Raw genomic sequence first — 22574 nt, forward strand, 5'->3', positions numbered from 1 at the left:
CTCAACATTGGCACGCACTGACCAAAAACACAAATATTGAACTCAAATTGGGCAAATTACTTCAGAGAGTCGATATAAGGATGCATTATGAAAATGTACTGGCTAATTAAAGACAACACTGTGCGCTCTCGGCTTCCGTTCAACAATACCAATGTGAAGTGAGCCACAATAAGGATTATCTACAACTATAGAATTTCGATTTGCCTTCAAAATAAATGTTGCCAATTGTGAGTGATGCAAAAGTTAACAAATGTAAAATCACTCCATATTTGGACTGGATAATGGTAAATATTTCTGTGATAGAAAATTCATTTATAAAATGTCTAATTTAATTAAAATATAATAGTTAAAATCAGTTCAACTCACTGTGGATTTAGTAGACATTAGAATTGCATTCAGGGCATGAAGTACCAGTTAAAGGTTCGGCCAAACCTACTCATTCAAGGGTATTTAATTATTAGTACTATTTTCCACATTGCAGAATAATAGTGAAGGCATTAAAACTGTGAAATAACACATATGGTCATGTAGTAACCAAAAAAGTGTTAAAAAGTTTAGAATACATTACATATTGTAGATTATTCACAGTAACTACACTTTAACTTGATGACAGCTTTGCACACTCCACGTTCTCTCAACCGGTTTCATGGGGAAGTCACCTAGAATGCACCTCAATTAAGACGTGTGCCTTATTAAAGTTAATTTGTGGACTTTCTTTTCTTCTTAATGTGCTTGAGCCAATCCGTTGGTTTGTGACAGACCAGATACCCTGCCTGTGGTCCCCATAGCAGTGTTTTCAATTGGCGGGTACTTAGGTGGTAATAATACCTGTGAATGCCAGGTTGTTACAGTGTGTAACCATATAAATTGCCATGGACAGTGTGGCCCCGACTCCATACTGCCACTGCTCCAGGAAAATGTGATGATTTTTATTTTCATGCTTTCAAGATCAAACGAATAAAACCTGCTGAAAACTCAGCACGCGTACGCATATGAGAGCATCTCATCTTGTCCCTGCAATGCAGTGGTGCGTGTCCATGTAATAGCGTTTCACATTACACACAGTAGTGCACAATAAAGCACGACGCACAGTTGGATGGCTAGTCGAAGACGAAGTTGAATAAATCATTCTCAGTCCCGAACTGCCCAAACCCTGCACTTTTCAACTACCTGACACTAGGCAGTTGAAAAGTGCAGGGTTGCTTTACCAGAGGCCGGGGCAGATCGTCGTGTGCTGTACTGCGCATCATATATTTTATATAACAGCAAGCATTGTACATTTGCTGAGTATTTTCTAGTACTAATATAGCATGGTTTCACTATTATGTATGCATTTGCATTATTTCAGATTGGGAACTTTATGTTGAAGGCATATCGCAAATCAAGTGCCACTATTGTGGCTAATCGTTATTGTGGCTAGCTTCACATAGCAACAAAAAGCGAAAGTGCCTGAAAAGCTGACTCAGTCACTGTAGCTAGCTACATTTTACACTTGTTTAGTGAGGATATAGACATTGTCAAGGGACCGGTAAGTTACCGAGAACTGTTTATCAGACTCTACATCAATTCGGTGTGTCAGTTCCGGTGTGGAACTCATATAGCTAGCTAAATATGCCAGCTAACTTCAATGTTATGCGAAATATCGTTACTTGTGTGGCTTTAATGTACGTTATAAAAATACTGTAGCTAGCGAATGTAGCTAACTATACTCTGTTGATAGCATCACGTCATCTGTATCATCTAACGCCTGATATTTATGGTATAAATGAATCATCGTTCGGTCATCGTTTTGTGCAAGGTACGACAAAGCCTTTTGACGTTTGACAAAAAGTAGTCAATATATTGTAAAATGAATAGCTACAGTACAGTTACTAACTGGCTGCTTAAATATGGGCGGCTATTTAGCACGTCATTATTGACAGTTGGCCAGGTTAACCAAGAAAAGAACATTGCTCCCCAGTGTCAACAAGTTATTGCTTACTATCTCATGCTGTTTATGTTGGAGTCACTACCTTGCTACCAGTATACAATTATCTACGCTGGTTGTTTTGTGTAATTATTCACCATCTTATAATACCGGGCTAAATCTAGAACTCTAATTTCACCAGGGACAATGATCATCACCCTTGACATGGACACATCTCAGTAATGGATTCCCAGAGGAAAAGGTGTGTAGCTTCAGGAGGCTGTGTGTTGGTTGTGCGTAAACGTGATCGTCATATGACACGCGATGTCAGTTTATTTACTTGCTCTCACAAAGCTGTAATTGTTTCTCTGATACCGCTATTTTGTGTTTGAGGCGATGTTTGGTCCCTGTTGATCAAAAGCAATGACTGTCCTGTTAGTGAGATTGTTTTCCGAATCCATGACCTGTGTGTGCGCATGTGTTGCCTAGCTCTGGTCCGAAGGAAAGTTCTGGGGAGCGAGGTTTGCTCTACATCTGGAAGGGCTACTCTTGCAGTGTCACCCCAGAGAAAGTGCTCCTGCCTAGGCCTGTGCTGCAGGCTGCCCTGGGGACACGGCATGGGGTACTACTGGTGGACGGTAAAGCTGGGTTTTATATGCTGATTTAAATGTTCTACCGATCCTTTCTGAGAGACCTTCCTCTAATAGCTTTTATCTTGTTTTGTGATGTAATTAGGTGGGCAGGTGTACAGCTTTGGCAAATTGCCATGGAAACAGAGCCAGGTGTCTGAGGCAGGGCCTCTGAATCCGGTCCTGGAGAATGCCCTTGGTGGCCAGCGCGTGGTTGCCGTGGTGGCGGGCAGCTTCCACAGCGGGGCGGTGACCGAGGACGGAGGGGTCCACATGTGGGGCGAGAACACCCACGGCCAGTGTGGCTTGTCCAGCCTCAGCGTGGTCCCCAACCCCACTCCTGTCGCGGTCCTGGAGCCGGACACCAGCCCCCCCCAGATGGTCCGGGTCTTAGAGCTGGCGTGTGGGGAGCAGCACACCCTGGCTCTCTCCGCCCAGCATGAGGTGTGGGCCTGGGGCAGCGGCTGCCAGCTGGGCCTGGTCACCACCACGTTCCCTACGTGGAAGCCCCAGAAAGTGGAGCACCTGGCGGGCAGGCACGTCCTTCAGGTTGCCTGCGGGGCCTTCCACAGCCTGGCCCTGGTCCGCTGTCTACCATCACAGGAGGCCCGCCGACCCCCTCCGGACAAATGCGGCCGGTGCAATCAGCTGCTCTACACCATGACGGACAAGGAGGACCACGTCATCATCTCCGATAGTCACTACTGCCCCGTAATGGTGGACATGCTGGGGGAGGCCAGGTTGGGCCCTGGGGGGTCGCCGCCTCAAGTGCCCCCGAGCACCACTTCAGAGGCCCCCCTTACCTCTCCCACGGCGCCGGGGCCCCTTCCCTCGAGTGCAGGAGACATAGACACTGAGAGAGAGAAGACCGTGGCACCAAATGGGGAAGCGGTTCCCACCACAGGCTCCGACACGTCCGCCACGGGGACGCACTCCGGCGTGGGGGGTACAGGGTCCCAAATCCCCCCCTACCCCGATGAACAGGCTGTGAAGGAGTATCTGAAGAAACTCTCTGACTCTGCTCTGGCCAAGGAGACCGCCAAGATGAGCATTGGGAGTGCGGCTTTGCAGGTTAGGGGTAACCTGTTGATGCTCAAGCCCATGGCACTGGCGGAGGTGTTAGTTGAGGATTCTGCATTTTTTTAATGTTGAAACGGTCAAACTGTGGCAAATCTATTTGAATCCATTCAATCATTCAAAAGATAAAGGTCCCCCAAATATAAATGGACATTGACAAGTTTTTATTTATTTATATTATTTATATATATTTTTTTATATAAGCTGGGATTCATCTTGTGAGACGCCCAATTAAAAATACTCTCATTATAATGGCACTCATTTCTTATAATTTTTTTTTGTCTAATTAACCTTTTGTGTGTTTCAGCCGCCATCAGATGGCGTTGACCACCTGACCTCCGACCTCACCCCCGGGGTGTCGTTGCCAGTGACGACCAGCAGCTCTGGCCTGAACAGCCTGGTGTCGTCCTGCGCCTCGGCTGTCGGGGAGAGAGTGGCGTCCACCTACGAGGCCCTGTCCCTCAAGAAGATGATTAACTACTACTACCCAGGCGTGGGGGGTGTCCCGGGGCTACCCGGAGGGTTTCCAGGAGGCCCAGCGGAGGAGTCCATGCAGGGGAAGAAGAGCTGCAGCACCGGGGACATCCGTGAGGAGGAGGCAGAAGGCCTGAGTCGACGTCTCTCTCTGCCCGGACTCTTCTCCCAGGGTAGATAGGCTGCTCAACCTTTGACCTACTCATCCTGCTCTTGTACTGACTTGAGGAAGCGTGCGTGTCTACTGTTTGTGTGTCGGCCCGATCTTCCAGCATGTGAACTTGTCGAGCCTCCCCCTGTCAGTAGCTAGTTTGTCCAGTGTTTGACGCACGCAGTTGTCTCGAGGGTGCACGTGTGTGCATTTGCGTGCACAGTGGCGCGCACATTGCTCTTTTGTCGCCTTCACACGTGCAAGTTCTGTGGCTTCCAGTCACTAAATGGTTGTGATGCTTTGGCGATGAAAGCGCTGAGTCGTGGAGGAATTTGAGGCCGTATTTAAACTGAATTAACCAGAGAGGTTCTTTGAGCGAGGGAGGGCCGGATCTGAGGAAGCGAGAGTGTGTTAATGAGTGTGTTAAGGAGGTGTGGCCCTCATAATCAACTGAGACCCAGTCAGAGGGCATGTGCCCCAGAAGCGGAGGAGTCCAGAACTGTTGTCACCACAGGCTGAACTTGAGGATGTGTTTCTAGCTTCCTGTGTAGCCTGGGTGACGCACACCTCTCTGCTCTCTGCTTTTAGTGGCTCTCCTCTGGGCTGTCAGATGGCTCTCTCCGTGGGGGACCGGATGGGTCTCAGCAGAAACCACCAACCCACTCGTCCTCAGTCCTGTCTCTGTCTGTCCTCATTAACCCGCCCTCACATAACCTTCCCGTGCTTCAGAATCTGACTGACTGGTTCCAGTGACTCGGCACCTTGATGCTGTGGGAGTTGTTTCTCTGCTATTTTAGGGCCTGACGTTCACAAATGTTTTTTTTTTACACATATTTGGACATCCTACATCCCATTTTGGAAAGACGTTATGGTATTTCATTTCATTATTTAAACTATTGACAGAGAACGGAAACCTAATTTATCGAATAACACAGAGAAGTACAATTTCTAAATATATTTTTTAACAAGAATAAAACGAGATGCAATCTCCTTGTACAGAGAGAACATGAACACTCGCCCCTTCTATAGCTGGTATTGCCTCTTTGCCAGGATTTGCTTCACGTAGGCCTTTCTTGTAATTGTCTATTAGTGTTGTAAAATGACTGGGATGCAGTTATGCCCACTCTTCCTCATAGAACTGCTTCAACTAAGAAGGTATTTGAATTTAGAATTAGAATAGGAAAACATTTTGGGTTTTAACATGGCTATTCCATAAACCTCAATTTAGTATTTTAGAGCAATATTGTTGTGCATATGCTTGAGTGTTTCGGGCCATTTACCTATTGCAAAATGCATTTTTGGTAAAATTCTCCTCAAGTCGTGGATACTGGAGTGAGGACTGGCAATCTCTGGTTGAATTCATGGTTGACTCAATGATGGCAAGCTGGCCAGGCCCTGAGGCAGAACAGAAGATCTACACCATAATACCATAGCCGCCGTGATTTCCGTTCGGTGTTCAGTTTTGCCGTTCAAGGGCAGTATTCCGCTCTGCCTGACGTTGTGAGCCAGCAACTCCACCCTTGACTCTTCTGTCCAGAGTCCATGTACCACTCTATTGATCTTGTTCTTCACCTAAGTGTTGTCTAAATCCTTCAGCCATGCATTTATGTTCTATTTTGAAGAGGCCTCTTCCTTCCTGAGCTCCCGTTTAGTGTGCTTGGCCGACTGTCACCTTTCTGACACTTGGACCGTGGAAAGAAATGTCTACGTTGATGCCTTTATGTTGTTTTGGGCTCTTCGAACGGTGCTGAAAGACGTGGGTCAACTCCGAGGCAGAGTGTTTGGGATGGCCTGTCATAGGCTGCCAGTGATCGGGAATGTTGTCCATTTGTAGATTATCTGTCGGATGGTGGAATGATTGATTTCAAATAATCCAGTAACTCCCCCCTCGGAGTCATGAGTTTCAACAACCTTTTATTCTGAGAGCTCTCAGAGAGTAATAGTGAGCACGTACAATATACCACATCCCTGTATGGTGAAGAACGAACCATACCACATTGTTTATCTTCATGTAGGGCTGGACCCTACAAGTTACTTTGTTGGGATTGTTGTATATTTGGCACCTGTTTCAATCCAGGGATTAAAGTGTTGGCCCTTTTTAATTGGATTATGTAAGTAGGAGTGGTGCCAAGGAAATGTAATTGCTGTGTGGATTTTACCAAGTAAACGGTGCCAAGTGCATATTGGTCAGTATTATGTGTTAGTCGAATTAGGCTGATGTTTTCAGTCTTGATAGGAAAGTCAAATTAACCGGGGGTGTGTGTGCTTTTCTGAACAGCACTGTAGTTCCACAAATAGACCAGTGATGTGTGTTTTAACTGGCCTGTGAAACGGAGAGAGGAACGAATCCGTAACGTCAACCCAGTCACACAGAACCACATCCGTCTGCCTCCACTCAGTGTCCCCCAGGCTGCTGCGGCGGTCCAGCCGGGCCCGGGTCCGACCGGTGCCCCTCACCCCCGTGGGCGGGGTCCCAGAGGCGGGGGACCTTCTCCCCTCCCTGCAGACAGAGGTGTGGAGCTGGGGCCGAGGTGACGAAGGCCAGCTGGGACATGGGGACAACCTCGCCAGGTCAGTGCCCCCCCCCCCCCCCCTCCCACAAAATGGACCAGCCCCACCGTTCCTGACTCCTGGTTGTTGATGTGACCCAGGTCTTGTCTCTGGTTTCAGGCCACAGCCGCTGTGCATCAAGTGTCTGAGCAGTAAGGAGGTGGTCCGTGTGGAGGCTGGGGCCCGTCACTCCCTGGCCCTGACCACCCAGTCCCAGGTCACTATGCCCCCCCCCCACACACACACACTCCCCATCCTCTGTGTCTGTCACTGGGTTCCACGTGGGGGGGCGGTTTCTCATGGCGTGTGCGTGTTTTGCAGGTCTTCTCCTGGGGTTGTAACGGTTCTGGTCAGCTGGGACATATGGAGGCGCCTACCACCGTCCCACGCCTGGCCAAGGTGATGACATCACTGGTTCTGCTGTCGCAACGGCACCAAACCTGTCGTGTTTGCACACACTCACCCGTTTCAAAGCGCTATTTTTATACATGTATAAATACACCGATTGACCTAGAACACAGTGCTATATTTAGAATTATAAACTGGTTGCTTTGAGTCCTGATTGGCTGATAGCCGTTGAATGAGACCATATACAATTGGTATGACATCACAGTACTTTTTACAGCTATCGTTGTGTTGGTAACCACTTTATAATTGCAATTAGGCACCACTGATAATGTCAACACAGCTAATTAGCTATTAAATTCAAGGGAATCAACCAAAATTTATTGAATTATAAATGTATTCCCTAAATTCCCAATTTTTGGCACCCTTGATTTCAGGACTGTTTACCCACCAGCACTTTTGTTATCTATTTATCTTTGTCCGTCTAAAAACGATATATACATTATGGGATGTGAAAACACATTGGAAAATGGATCTTAGTGGATTGGTCATATACTTGAAGAAACTCTGCAAAAGCAATTAAAGCCCTTCAACAGGGTGACAAGCTCCACATAGTAACCCCAAACACAGGACTAAATGTTAATACTTGAGTAAAGCCTGTGGTTGTGGTGTTTGAGGCGTTTTTTTGACCTGATATGTCTGACCGGTCCTGTTCGTCCCCCCCTGTGGTCCCTGTAGTTGTCAGAAGGGATCCGTGTGTGGGACATCAGTGCCGGAGAGCATCATACCCTCCTCCTGGCAGACGGCGACTGTTACCAACCCATCCTGTACTACAGTGGACAGCAAGTCAGAGAGGGGGAGCAGGAGATGCCTCAGGAGCACCCGGGAGGCCACAGCTACACACAGCAGCCTGTACTGCTCCCCTTCTGCATGAACGTGAGTGGCGGACCACATTGCCGCACGTTATTACTGAGTGAGGTGCTCGTTGGCAGCTGGGTGGGAATCCCTCCCTCGTGTCGAATGTGGTGAAATATTCCCCAGAGTGCGTAACGTCTTCCCAGACCCTAACCTCAAAAACCTCCCCCTACCTTCTAAACCCATACCAAACCCTAATTCTACCCTTTCCCCCGGTTGTACCTTTTACCTTTACACTGAAAACCGCCTCTTATTTCTATGGGGAATGGTAAACTGTCAAAGTGCTGTGGTAATGTTATTTTTCATTTACTGTAGTAATGATGTCCTGTGTGTGTGTGTGTGTGTTTTCTATCTGTCTGTGTTTTAGTTGGGCTTCGTCGGGGGGGTGTTTGCCGGAGGCCAGACCTGTGTAGCTCTAACCGACTGCAATGTCATGGGATTCGTCGCCTGTCTCTACGAGTTGGCCGCAGCCGAGAGGAAGTTCTACTGCAAGCTGAGCTCTATGAAGTGCCAGATAATACGCCCCCTTCTGGACCTGGGTGAGAACTACAGCTCCCCTGGACAGAGGCCATGGGTCAGAGGTAGTTGTGGTTGCAAAATTCCAGCAACTTTCCTGAAATTCTGCGGTGTTGTAGTAATGCTGGTCGGAAGACTCCAACCCGGGATTTCTAGAAAACCAGAGGATTTTGAGAAAGTTCCATGAGTTTGGCAAGCCTTGTTGGAGAGGGAGATAGGAATTTGTTTCAATATGGTAGTTGGCCATGTGTTTTAAAAAAATAAATAATAATATGGATTCACTTCAAATGGCCTGCCCTAAAGCATACTTTTAAAATAATCTGTAAAATGTATTTTTTCCACAACATCAGAGTACTGAATTCAGTTGAGACCACTTTTTGCTCAGTGGAACTGAAAGCATTTGCAGACATGAAGCAAACAGTCTTTATGTCAAATACATATAGGTTCTATTTGGCTCAGCATCCGTTGAAGTCGCATAAAGCTTTTTTGCTGAACAGATTAATAGATTTCAATGGATGATTAACATAATTCACCAATATATCGCTTTGTAGTCAAATAAATAGGTGTCATCACTACATCGCAGCTTCCTGCAGTTTGGGAATGTTTGTCTGTATTATGTTAGAATTTTTATATTGGTCATAACCTGGGTAGCTGATCTATTTTTGGAGCTAGCTAGCTATTTATTTAGCCAACTTAAAACACTGATACTGCATTGCCAGAGAGAGGATGTCTTGTGGATGGGTACCTTTCCTCACTTTACCATAGAGGCTAGGTAATCAGTAGCCCTTTGGTTAGCTTTAGTCATGGGTAGGATTTTTAAAATTATTTTATTCTTTTTTAGATTACCTCTGTGGCGTAGCTGTTTTCTGTCACATAGTGTTTTCACTTACAGCTGTGTGCGTGTGTATGTGTGCGTGTGTATGTGTGCGTGTGTATGTGTGTGTGCTCTGTTCACCCCACAGAAACGTTGAGTGCAGCTCTGGGCCCAGTATCCACAGTGTTGCTGCAGCACCTAGCTAGGTGTTTCAGCCGCCTGGGTCACCTCACTGGCCAGCACTCTGCCTCCCTCACTGCCAACCTGCGCCGAGGCCGAGAGGTTAAAAGCTTGGTAATGCTGGAACATGCCAGCCTTTTCCTGGATACATACAACGAGTATGTACCGTTGGATAAACGCACGCACGCCCACACACACATACATTCTGTCAACATCAAAGTAGCCCCACCCTACTACACACTTGCTTCGAGTGCCCTCATTGGTCACACGTTTCTGAGGAAACTCTGAGGGTGACGTCCACAGAGTTGTGACGGGACCAGTACATCCTTCAGGAATCACTTGTAACTTGAAGGTTCCACGTATTAATAAGAAGTCAAATGAACAAATCTCTATTGTCGTTGCATAAGACATAAACCTTAATTTAAGAGATATTGATTAACAATAACAACCTAATTTTTCTATTTAGTTTTTTGAGATGTCCTCACTTTTTGAGTGATTTGTCATACGTTACTTTATTTGTGAGGACTTCTGGTTTTGAATCATCATTATACACACCTTCTCGGGTACACACACACACACACACACACACACACACACACCTCCTCGGGTACACACACACACCTCCTCGGGTACACACACACACACACACACACCCAACTATTGAGTTATCCTCTCCCCTCCTCTCCTTTTCCTTTCTCTGCCAGGTACTGCTGCTCAGTGGGTAACTTCCTGGTTATGGGGGGTTTCCAGGCTCTGACCAAGCCCTCACTGTGAGTACCCCCCCCCGTGCCCAGCTGGGCATCTGGCAGGCATAGCTTATTGTGCCACACCACTTGCTTGTTCGTTATCTGTTCTTTATCTTGCCCATTTGACCTTGGCCTGTATGTACTCATTACCTGAGCCTGTCAGAGAATTCCTCTTTAATGCTACTAGTTCGGTTTGTAGTTGGAAAGGGAAGATTTACTTCTTATTATATTCTCAGTTTTATAAGCTTCATGTTTTTCAGACAAGAATTAAAGGGGAATTAAAGCATTTTACAATGTAATAAAAAAAAATACAGAATAACAAAAATGATCCAGGAAAGTTTACAACCAAGGGAAAAATTGAATTAACCTGCAACCGCATTGGAGAGCATAAATCAACACTCTAAAGGTTTTTTGTCCCGTCACCAATGTAGCACTATGAGTAAACTTGCACAGTTACTCAGATGCTAATCTCAAACCTGGTGTGCCTGTTCCTCTGAAAGGCTTCAACCTAGAGGGGCTGAATTAACATTCTTGCTAGGGCTCGTGCTATTAATAGATTCCACTCGATTCATTTGAATTTCTTTGTTAGCGAGACTTGCTGAAATGTCTGAACCATACTGGTAATTGTTTTCTGGGTGCGGGTTACTTTATAGGCAAAATGGCAGCATGTGGCTGTCTTACTTCCTAGCAACGCTCTCTTTGCTCACAGTGTGGACATATTCAAAAATGTATCCACAAAACACAATCCTGAACAGAGCCTACATTACCCAGAAGGAAGTCTAAAACAGCAGTCAATCTTAAAACAAAATAATCTCCAGAAAAAACACCAATATTTGCGTGGTGGTGGTGGTTTCGTAATGAGACATCAAGTGTTGAACAAATCACTGAATGTGCTTGGAATTTTACTCAAATTTGCAAAGATGCGCCACAAAAAAACTTTCCACGAGGTGTACTGTAACCCTCCATTTCTCCTCTCACCTCCGTCCCTGTCCTCCTCCATCTTGTCTTCCGTTGCTCAGAGATTTCTTTGGGAAGAGTCCAGAGTTGTTGCTGCGCCTGGCTGAGTCCAGCGAAGAGAACATTCCCCTGAGTGACCTGCTGGTGGCGCTGTTCTACGTTCCCATGAGACACCTTCACGAATACGGCAGGCTTCTGCTCAAACTGGGAACCTGCTTTGAGGTGGTACGTACGAACCTCTGGAACCTCTGGTCCACACACATGCATGCGCACACTCACTTTCCTGTACGCGCTTCTCATCTCGTCCTCCCTCCAGAGTTCGGTGGAGTACCAGAAGCTCCAGGACGGCTGCTCTAAGTTTGAGGCCTTGGCTCTTCATCTGAAGAGGAAGAAGAAGGAGGCAGAATACACGTACCACTTCTGGAAGAGCTTCCCTGGCAAGATGACGGTCAGTCCCCTGGTCCGGTGACCTAACCAGTAACGGTAGATTCACGTTGTGTTTTCACATTGCCCTCTGTAGCATGTTGTTTCAGACACTGCTGTGGAGCCGTAGCCAAACTGGCCCAGTGGTCAGACCTGGGAATAACGTGTGTTATCCAGCCCAACATCTCCCGTTGTCTTTTTTTAACCTAGTATCCCATTTCTCCCGGTGTTTCCTGGTCCAGGATTCCTTGCGTAAGCCTCACCGCCGGCTGGTCTGTGAGAGCAGCAATAAGACCCTGATGTTACAGAACGCCGGACGCTTCTCCGTCAACTGGTTCATCCTCTTCAACGACGCCCTCGTCCACGCCCAGGTAAAATCGCGCCGCCCCTCGGCGTCTCCTGCAGACACCTCTCACACCGGAAGCCCAGGCTCGCTCCCTTGACCTTGTCGCTTTCCAAATTTCGCTGTTTCATTCTTTTCTTTTTTTTGTTAACAAACTCAAAGCATATTGTCGTATCCAACAAGTGTTGACTGACTCCCATGAAGTTACGTGTTTGTCTTTGTCCTATCAGGGCGTGGTTCCCTATAAAAGCTTTGTAAGTATGCAGCAGCGGCCAGTGCAGGCTGACCCCTAGGTCGGTGCGGCGCCCCCGTGTGGCCAGGGCTTGGCTTAGGATTGCCGAATTGGCACTTGAGGCCAATCACAAAACGCCGGCTTCTAAGCTTGAACTAGCGGCAACGCAAACCCACACATCCTGCCTTGTTATTTGCGCTCGTTGTGTGAACTAACACCCGGCTGGCGTAAGCCCTGTTGATTTGATCACGCGGAGCAGCTTTCTGCCCCGGGCTTCAGCTGACACAACCGCTGGTGAACATCCAGAGCCCGTCGGCGCATGCTCTACGTCTTCAGTGCCCAGCCGCTCCTCAGTCAAGCCCGCGCGCCCCGGTCTCTGATACCAGCCTCAGGAGGATACTGTTTGGAAGGCTGATACCTGTAATAACTAAGGCTCTGCAATGTAACGGCCCCCAACTTTGTTGAACACGGGTGGCGAGACGTCATGGAAAGCCATAAGCAACACGCCACACACTGACTCTCTGCTTTTACGATTGGTTTTAAAGGACGTCATGTGGGGTCTCCTCGGTGTTGTAACTAAGACCCCGTCCGACCCACGTCGATTTTGCTACCCAGAGCCTTGGTTATGATTGAGAGACCTTGTGAGAATGAACCTTCTCATATTCACTTCTCTCAAGAGGTTTCCCTTCTCTTTTTTTGTTGCTATGTTTATCTTCGACTCCGAGGAGATCCTTTTCCTGTGACCTGCAACTGTCTTCCTTAGAGTGCACCCAGCTAGCAGTGTTTGATGATGTAGTGAGCATCTTGTGACCTGTGTCAGTTTCACCCCGTGCCGTGTGTCTCCCGGCCTGCCTCGTGCCCCTCCGCCCGTCCCTCTCTTTGTGTCATGTCCGTCAGGCCGTGAGAACGTGTTAGCCCCTCCCTGACAGTGGAACGAGTTTGTTGAAGCTGAGTGTGTCTGTGTGCTGTTGCCCTTTCCTCCAGTTCTCCACCCACCACGTCTTCCCGTTGGCAACGCTGTGGGTCGAGCCCGTCCCGGAGGAGAACACAGGCCTGTGAGTTTCTCCGTCACCCTAAATGCCCGTTCGCCAATGCGACGGATCCGAGTCTGAGTCTTGACCTTGTGTTTCCATGAACCGTGTGCTGTGTTGTCCTGTCCAGGTATGGACTGAAGGTGACCTCACCTGAGGAGACCTTCACCCTGCTAGCCTGTTCTCCCATGGAGAAGGTAGGTCACAAGCCGTTAACCAGGCCCCGACACTCGGGAGCAGTAAAGCTGGACATACTGTGTCTACGAAGCGCGTGGTGTTGGGCGATGCGAGTGGTGTGTAGATGTCTGTCCGTGCCTACGCCTCTGGTGAAACCCCCGGGTCTGTCTTCCAGGCCAAGTGGCTGCGCTTCATCAACCAGGCGGTTGAACAGGCCATTATTGGCACGGAACTAGAGGCGGGACCCACAGGCTTAGGGGCGGGGAGGAGGGCGGAGCCTCCCATTTCCCGGACTGCCTCCTACACATTTTACAAGGAAGGCCGTCTGAAGGACGCCACATACGAGGGCCGCTGGCTGGCTGGCAAGCCCAACGGCAGGTGGGTCTGGCTGGGGAGGGAGGGCTACGGGATCTGGTCGATGCTGGTTCCAGTTTTCCATGGTAAAGGTTAGCAGGGAGAACTGACTGGCTCTATCATTGTGTGTCCAGGGGTGTGGTGAAATGGCCTGATGGGCGAATGTACACAGGGACCTTCAAGAACGGTCTGGAGGATGGGTTAGTCGCTCTTACTCAATACAAAAATGGATCGGTTCAGAGGTTAAGGACGTGTTTTTATAACAGAGTCTCCTGCAATTACATTTTACATCTGCAGTTTTGGAGAATACGTAATTCCCAACAAGACCCTGAACAAGAAGGACCATTATCAAGGCCACTGGAAAGAGGGCAAGATGCATGGCCTCGGGACGTTCAAGTGAGTCTATTTGGGTTTTTGAGGAGTTAATCTGACTGTGTGACCACTGTGGATCTATGGAGTAGTACGTGTGACCGCTGTGGATCCACTGAGTAGTACCGTGTGACTGCTGTGGATCCACTGAGTAGTACCGTGTGACTGCTGTGGATCCACTGAGTAGTACCGTGTGACTGCTGTGGATCCTGACCGTGTGACTGCTGTGGATCCACAGAGTGGTACCGTGTGACTGCTGTGGATCCATGGAGTAGTATGTGTGACTGCTGTGGATCCATGGAGTAGTATGTGTGACTGCTGTGGATCCATGGAGTAGTATGTGTGACTGCTGTGGATCCACTGAGTGGTACCGTGTGACTGCTGTGGATCCATGGAGTAGTACGTGTGACTGCTGTGGATCCATGGAGTAGTACGTGTGACTGCTGTGGATCCATGGAGTAGTACGTGTGACTGCTGTGGATCCACCGAGTGGTACCGTGTGACTGCTGTGGATCCATGGAGTAGTACGTGTGACTGCTGTGGATCCACCGAGTGGTACCGTGTGACTGCTGTGGATCCATGGAGTAGTATGTGTGACTGCTGTGGATCCACTGAGTAGTACCCTGTGACTGCTGTGGATCCTGACCGTGTGACTGCTGTGGATCCACGGAGTGGTACCGTGTGACTGCTGTGGATCCATGGAGTAGTACGTGTGACTGCTGTGGATCCATGGAGTAGTACGTGTGACTGCTGTGGATCCACCGAGTGGTACCGTGTGACTGCTGTGGATCCATGGAGTAGTATGTGTGACTGCTGTGGATCCACTGAATAGTACCCTGTGACTGCTGTGGATCCTGACCGTGTGACTGCTGTGGATCCACGGAGTAGTACGTGTGACTGCTGTGGATCCACGGAGTAGTACCGTGTGACTGCTGTGGATCCACGGAGTAGTACCGTGTGACTGCTGTGGATCCACGGAGTAGTACCGTGTGACTGCTGTGGATCCTGACAGTGTGACTGCTGTCTGTGCAGGTATGCCTCAGGTGAGCTGTATGAGGGCTTCTTCCAGGACAACATGCGTCACGGTCACGGGATGCTGCGCAGCGGCACGCTAAACTCCTCCTCCCCCAGCGTCTTCATCGGCCAATGGGTGCACGACAAGAAAACAGGCTATGGCGTATTCGATGACATCACCAGGTACGGCGTCAGTGTTGACGACATTTACTTCGCGTTCTCCGACTGCGCGTGCTGATCTGGAATCAGTTTTTTTATTCCTCGCCGAACCACAGTGAACGTGAATACATGGACGTGCAGCGACAGCGGTGCCTAGTGGCCTGAATCACTCTGTTTCCCCCCAGAGGGGAGAAGTACATGGGCATGTGGCAGGAGGACCAGCGGCAGGGCTTGGGTGTGGTGGTGACCCAGTTCGGCCTGTACTACGAGGGGACCTTCAGCAGTAACCGGATGCAGGGGGCCGGCGTGCTGCTGTCCGAAGACAACACCACCTACCAGGGAGAGTTCTCAGAGGACTGGACCCTCAACGGGAAGGTGACTGAGGAGGGACACTTGCACACACCCACGCGCAGACACATTCATACACACACTTCCTTATCCTCACACACACTTCCTTATCCTCACACACACACACACACACATTTGTATGGCTATCCTCATGGGAACCAGAAAATAATCTTAACCCTAAACCTAATCATAACCCTAATCTAACCCTAACCTTAACCTCAATAAAGTCTATGCCTAAAATCTATGCCTAAACTTTACCTAGATGTAATGGAACCTTAACCCTAAACCTAACCAACCAAGACATGTCAACCCCCCCCCCCCCCCCTCAGGGCGTGCTCACCATGGCTAACGGAGACTACTTCGAGGGCTCCTTCAACGGCGAGTGGGGCTCCGGCCTGAAGGTGGGCGGCTCCTACTTCAAACCCAGCGTCTACGAGTCAGAGCGGGACAAGAGCCGCGTTGTGTGAGTCCACGGTTTCATCGTGTCCGGTTCTCAGAAGGGTCGGACGACGAGCACGTTCCAAACACAAATGATTTGGGTTTTTAGTTTTTTCGTGGCATGTTCGGCGAGCGCCGGCGAGGCGGTCGGTACATCTGTTTTCTGCTCTTCCTTGAGAACGCGTTGAGGCTGCGTGCGGCGTTACCGTTGACATCCTCTGCTCATTCCCTCGGCCTCCAGTCAGCTGGGCGTCTTGGCGGTGCGACCGGAGGAGAAATGGAAGGCTGTGTTCGAGGAGTGCTGGAGGAGTCTTGGTTGTGAGGCTGCGGGCCAGGGGGAGAACCAACTGGCCTGGGAGAACATCGCTGTAGCCCTGACGACCAGCAGGAGACACCACAGAGACAGGTAGACAGACAAATAAAAAACACCTGACAGCTCCCATTCGAAAAACAAATACAAATAATCAGGATAAACTTTGTTGTTCGACCCTTTTTTTATTTTTATTTGAAGGTTGCAGGATGCGGGAGAACAGATGAATGTGCATATTCATGAGCAAGTGTAAGAAAAATTAAAGGTTGCTTGAGACTTCAGTTCTCTGCATTGTAAGTCTATGACCATGACCCAGATTGTCAAAGATCAAGGCCTCCAGCCAACCCGTGTCCGAGGCAGGTCACATGAGGGGCTTGTGTTTAAGGAGCTTTCTTTCCCCCAAAAAACCCTGCTCCGTATAGAGGTGAAATGAGCAGCAAATCCCTCCGGCCTCCTGTCGCCGTTACAACGTCACATGAACATCAAACCACCTTCATCTGACCGCCAAGCTACCAGGTTATATCGGCTTATAGGTCCTTTCGTGCCCGACTCACCGTAACGGTCAGGTGTGAAACGGTGTTAAAGGGAAGGGAGAATGCTTTGCGGTGGGGCAGGGTTGTAATCTGAGCGGTTGTGATCGTTGCAGCCCGGAGCTGAACCTGAGCCGGAGTCACAGTAGAACCCTGGAGAGTCTGGAGTTCATCCCCCAGCAGCACGGAGGCCCGTTCTCCATGGAGAAGTACCACACTATCCGCCAGTACCTTGTCAAGGTGACCCCATGTGACTCGCTAACTCGCCAGATGGGGCCCAGGCACCAATTTGTGCGCGTGTGTGTGTGTGTGTGTGTGTGTGTGTGTGTGTGTGTGTGTGTGGTTTGACTAGCCGTATCCTTCAATAGGGTCTATAGAATCAAGAGCCCTTGTCATTGGTTCTGTATGAACTGATTTGTCTGTTTCAGTTCCGTCATGTGATTTACTGTCATTGAGAAACACCTTTCCCGGCTGTGTTCTTTAAACATAGGGCGGAATAATCCAAATCAATAATGAATAACTCAATCTGTTCATTTAATCCTGTTCGTTAGTGTACTTCCAGGTGGAGAACTTCTGAAGCGCCCAAGTAACCCTGACACCTCTTCCTCAATGTTCTGCCCGCCCCAGGCCTGTGACACGCCCCTGCACCCCCTGGGCAGACTGCTGGAGACCCTGGTAGCCGTCTACAGGATGACCTATGTGGGTGTGGGGGCCAACCGACGCCTCCTACAGCAGGCCGTCAACGAGATCATGTCCTACCTGGTCCGCATCTTCCAGATCGTCAGGTGTTTGTTTTTGTGTGTTTATCTCCGCCCGAGGCTGGCATGCGGAAGCCTCCGTCCGTTTTTTAATCCGTGTAGTCTCGTCCACATGTGACTCGGTGTAATGTTTACATGCCTCTTCTCAGGTTCCTGTTCCCAGATCTGCCGGAGGAGGGTGGAGCGATCCCTGAACCATCCACTAACTCCCAGGCCAAGAAGGAATCCACAGGCACCCAGCTGGAGTCCCCCAAACCTGGGTATGACTGTTGGAAATCCCCCCTGCCTGGTTGTCGGTTAAACTGTATAGTCCCTCAGCAGAACCCCTTAGTCAGGTTTACATCAAGCCTTTTTATTTGATTAATACCTTCGCTTCTTGGGGTTTAAGGCCGGGTGTTTTGTAAAAGTTACTTTGTGACAACTGCTGATGTAAAAAGGGCTTTATAAATCAATTTGATTGATTGAAATGTCAATTCAATTTCCTAAACTTCACATTCGCCAGAGGTGTATTTTCCATCCACTCACAGTCGGTTATGCAACAAATGCCAATGGAAACGTGTTTTACCAATTACTAATGCCTTGTTGAAGAAGTACGCAGTCACGTAATGAATATCGCATGTGACAAAGTGCTTTAGCGGTAAATTATGTCAGAATAATATGTTTACATATTTAATTTACGAAAGAGTGTTTGGTTGGAAACGCAACTTGGCTTGTGAAATGCGCACGTAGGTTTTATGTGAACTTAAAACATGTCCGATAGGTGGATGGATACACAACTGAAATGCAGTTCTAAGATGGATTTGTTGTATTGGATGGTGAGTTGTTAGCTAACTAGGGAGGATTATGAGATGACCGATCAAAATATGATTTATGGAAAAGAGCATATGTCTGTTTTTTTATTTTTTTATTGACTTTTTATTTTCTGGGAAAAAACAAGAGAGCCCCTGAATAGTGTGCGTGTGTGATCCCTCCAGGCTCGTGGTGAGCAGTTCGGCTCTGCTCCTGCCCGTCTTGCTGCCCCGTCTCTACCCTCCGCTGTTCACCCTCTACGCCCTGGAGAAGGAGAGGGAGGACGACGTGTACTGGGACTGTGTTCTCCGCCTGAACAAGCAGCCTGACATGGCCTTGCTGGCCTTCCTCGGAGTGCAACAGTGAGTAGTGTCGTCCGTCTCCTCGCTGGTTTACCCACTCTGTTATTTTCACCGCCGTGCCTCCCAGCGTGGTCCGGCGGTGTAGCCCGCCCGCCTCCGATGCACATGTACAACTGCAGTGCCGGTTCAAATCCGGCCCGCCGCTCCTCCATTAAAACGCTCTGCCGCCACTTTTCTGCTGAAAGGAAGGCTGTAACTACAGAAGTGACCTGGCCTGGTTAAGTGGAGTAGCGTGTAATGGTTTGTCTCTTTGCTTTCAGGAAGTATTGGCCCGTTTCAGTACCGGTCCTGGGCGAGAAGACCGAGGTATGAGCAGTAGAACGTTGCCCCACCTGTGGGTTAGATACCAGGACCCGCCAGGTACATGTCGCTGACCTCTCGCCTTCTCTAGGTCTCGTCCAGCACCAAAGATGCGTGTTTTGCGTCCGCAACTGAAACTTTGCAACAGATCAGGTAAGGCTTTACTCGGAGCAGAAGCCGTGTCTAGTCGTCATCAGTAAGTAAAGGAAGTGAGTGAATGAGTCTGACATGTTTCACGTTCAGTGTGTATCTGTAAGTCTCCGCGGTATACCGTGTATTGATACGGTGTGTTTGTTTCCAGTACAACGTTCACGCCGTCGGACAAGCTGCAGGTCATCCAGCTGACCTTTGAGGAGATCACAAAGGAAGTGATGTCATCCCTGAAGGACAACTTCCTGTGGTCAATGGACGACCTGTTTCCTGTCTTCCTTTATGTGGTGCTGCGTGCTCGGTGAGCTGAGGAAAGCACACACACGCGCCTCTCTGTTCCTCAGAGATACGCCGGAACCCAGGGTTTTTCCTCAAAGTCTCTGGAAAGAGCCTACGGACCTCCAATAAAATACGGAACTATTTGTGCGTTTGTTCATTTAGGATCAGAAACCTGGGGTCGGAGGTGAGTCTGATTGAGGACCTGATGGACCCCTGTGTACAGCACGGAGAACACGGCATCATGTTCACCACCCTGAAGGTACACACACACACACACACTCTGTCAGACTTTATCAGAGAAAACATTCTATGGCATATATTAACCAAATGCAACCAGAATGTAACGATTTTAAATACACTTAATGTTAATGTTTAACAGGGTAGGCAATCATTTAGACTCGAAGGCCAAGTGCAGATTTTAAAATGGGCTGTACGGATATATTTAAATGGTTTCCTTTCTTGATTTATTTTCTTACACACATACACACACACACACACTCTGTTTCATGAAGAATACATCTGTAGTTGTGTTTGTGTGTGTGTGTAATGCATGTTATTTTCCTCTGTCCCCCAGGCATGTTACTATCAGATACAGCATGAGAAGATCACATAAGGACCTCAGTGTGGGCAGTTCTGTACTATTCACTCTAGTGCTAGCCCGTCAGCCAGCCAATCAGACGGCAGGGATTGAAGAGCTTTGGAGTGATGTGTCAGGGTTGTCACGGTGACAAACTGCTGCTTACTGTCCATCTGCTCCCCAGTAGCAGGACTCCTCTCTCTCACACTCACTCACTCACTCACACACACACACCAACTTCAAAGCACCCTGTCCTAACCAATGCACCATGTGGACCTCAAGGTAAGCCCAAGGTGCTGTGAAGCTCTTTTGGCCTGTTTATCTGGTCAGAGCCTTTAACACCTTAGACCCTGAATGAAGGAATCTGTTAGATGTAGTGGGAGGCGGCCTACTGGGATGTGGGCAGGGCCATTGGAGTACCAGCCTCAACGTAGACTGTTGGGAATGTGACTGGCTGTTTCTCATCTCATGCCTGGCTGTTTCTAATCTTTTAACATACTAGTAGTTAGGAAGTCCTTGTGAAAAGAAACCGAAATGCTGCGGTCCAACCGGGACCAACCTAAAACGCCAAGGAGTCGTCTTGTTTGTACAGTATGCAGGGCCGGATCTTGGCATCATTTAGTCAAATTTTGCTTTGGGCCCCAAAAGGCTAGGACCTCGGCAGAATGCATGAAGAGGTCAACATGGCCAACGGTTGCTTTCATCATTGTCTTATGGGCCAGACGTCACACTACATCACTTTGAAGCGTTGACGTCACTTAACAGGGAAGGATTTCACGCGACCAACGCCGTGGTTTTTGCGCCTGTGGTTCCATTAGCCTGCACTCACTTGTATTCCAGTCTTTAAATGCACTTGTGGCACCGGGTTCATACAGTTGCAATGTCAGTGTTTTAATTGCTCTGGACAATACAGAATATACAGCTTAGCATTCAGGCAACTGACGGTGTGAGGTTTTGTGGCACCATACGGTTTCCCAGGTAACTGAGTGTCAGCTAATGTGCATCTCACCTGGAAGACTTTCAACACGTGTTTTATGGGGGTATTTTTAACCATTGTTTGCACAGTATTTATTGTAAGTTACACAGCGGTTCTTTCAGGTAATTTTGCGTATTTCTACACTATAGCAAAATTGACATTAATGTGCTAAAAATGTTAATTAATGTTAGCTTCCTCAAATCAGATGGAGACTTACTGGGAAGCAATATTGTCCATATATGTATTTGTTTGGTATTCTCCGGTCGTGTTGAAGGAGTTCTTCCATAGTATTTGTATCTACCAACCTACCAAGGCAATCACTGCCATGTGGAAACTGTCTTTGTTCAACCAGTGTTCTGGTCATGTCATAAGTACATTTGTGAATATCTTCACCTGTGGTTATACAGTTACATTTGAAGTATGCCAAAGGCAATTCTTTCTGTAAAATATTTGCAACAAATTTATGAATATTTTTTACAATCTCCAATCTGGGCAGTATTACTCATCTGGATGACCAAGTTGTTCCAACTTTTAATTCACTGTTTGACGGACTGTGCAGTGCTTTATTGCTATTTTAAATATAATTTGTAACCTAGTATCCGATCGTGTGGTTCGCTCATTCCTAGATTTATCAGTATTTTTCTTTCTTTTTTTTGGCTAAGAACTTTCTGGTTATTTATCGGCATCTATTTGCACCGGAACCATGAGACCATTGGTGTGGCATGATGGGATATTTCTACAGCATTTGATCCATTGACTATGAAGGATACAGTTTGAACTTTAGTATGTCAAAGTGAAAGGCCTCTGCTTGTACTTCCAGGTTACATTAGACTGAGGATTGGCTGTGTTGTCTTGTCTTTTTTAATGTGAACAATGATGTCAACATTTTGTCAAATGTAAATAATGTATCTTGTAAACAATGGGCAATAAAAGAACATGACAATTGGAAGAATGCTCCCTTTCGATTCAATAGGCTTCTGTGATACCTTTTCTTAAGTTTGCTTCAACCTGGTAATTTGATTGTACGGGTTTTATTGTAACCGATGTAATATAAAAACAGTGTTCGCAGATACTTTGGTTTCTGTCAGATTACAGGTCTATTTCGGAAATATCACTAGCTGGTGACAATCCGCTAAGCTTTGTCCCATTTTTATACTTCCAGATACCATATTTTAATTGGATTATCCTGTTGTTGCAGAGATTTTCCTATACAGAAGGGAATGCATACTTGAGTACTCAAGATTAGAAAAGGCTGATAAAATACTGTTTTTAAAATGTCAGTCTTAATTTTACCAAAAATGTATAAACCCCTAAGAAATCTCTTTTAATCCGTAAAATTCATATTACTTGTTCAGATTATTGTCATGATGTGATATTTTGGGTCAAATTAAAATA

At 47.8% G+C, this 22574-nt stretch overlaps 1 protein-coding gene across 7 annotated transcripts; it reads left to right on the forward strand.

Annotated features, from left to right (window-relative positions):
- The first annotated feature begins 1210 nt into the window (after positions 1-1210).
- als2b (alsin Rho guanine nucleotide exchange factor ALS2 b) lies at positions 1211-22132 on the forward strand. 7 transcript variants are annotated; one of them, XM_034289510.1, is made up of 36 exons: positions 1211-1528; positions 1721-1798; positions 2109-2168; positions 2396-2544; positions 2642-3606; positions 3920-4259; positions 6637-6808; positions 6908-7004; positions 7109-7186; positions 7871-8068; positions 8415-8628; positions 9526-9715; positions 10262-10327; positions 11323-11485; positions 11577-11708; positions 11926-12054; positions 12257-12280; positions 13243-13313; positions 13420-13486; positions 13642-13844; positions 13955-14020; positions 14118-14216; positions 15222-15386; positions 15548-15737; positions 16040-16173; positions 16390-16554; positions 16660-16707; positions 17105-17228; positions 17616-17773; positions 17896-18006; positions 18721-18897; positions 19158-19203; positions 19289-19350; positions 19499-19648; positions 19789-19885; positions 20201-22132. In XM_034289510.1, the coding sequence occupies exons 3-36, from the start codon at positions 2149-2151 to the stop codon at positions 20237-20239; spliced, it is 5109 nt and encodes a 1702-aa protein (XP_034145401.1). In that variant the 5' UTR covers positions 1211-1528; positions 1721-1798; positions 2109-2148; the 3' UTR covers positions 20240-22132. The 7 variants fall into 7 exon arrangements, with proteins under 7 accessions (XP_034145401.1, XP_034145400.1, XP_034145403.1 ...); XM_034289509.1 differs by lacking the exon at positions 1721-1798 and having other exon boundaries at positions 1212-1528; XM_034289512.1 differs by lacking the exon at positions 1721-1798 and having other exon boundaries at positions 1212-1528; positions 8415-8586.
- The last annotated feature ends 442 nt before the right edge of the window (positions 22133-22574 follow it).

Source organism: Esox lucius, chromosome 22, assembly GCF_011004845.1.
Source record: "Esox lucius isolate fEsoLuc1 chromosome 22, fEsoLuc1.pri, whole genome shotgun sequence".
Taxonomy (NCBI): Eukaryota; Metazoa; Chordata; class Actinopteri; order Esociformes; family Esocidae; genus Esox; species Esox lucius.

Bases quoted from the DNA above. Each gene is read 5' to 3' on its own strand.
- als2b (XM_034289510.1), top strand. From the start codon at position 2,149: ATGGATTCCCAGAGGAAAAG. The intron at 14,217-15,221 runs GTGAGTCTATTT...CTGTCTGTGCAG, and splicing joins CATGGCCTCGGGACGTTCAA to GTATGCCTCAGGTGAGCTGT. The intron at 16,708-17,104 runs GTAAGAAAAATT...TGATCGTTGCAG, and splicing joins GTGCATATTCATGAGCAAGT to CCCGGAGCTGAACCTGAGCC.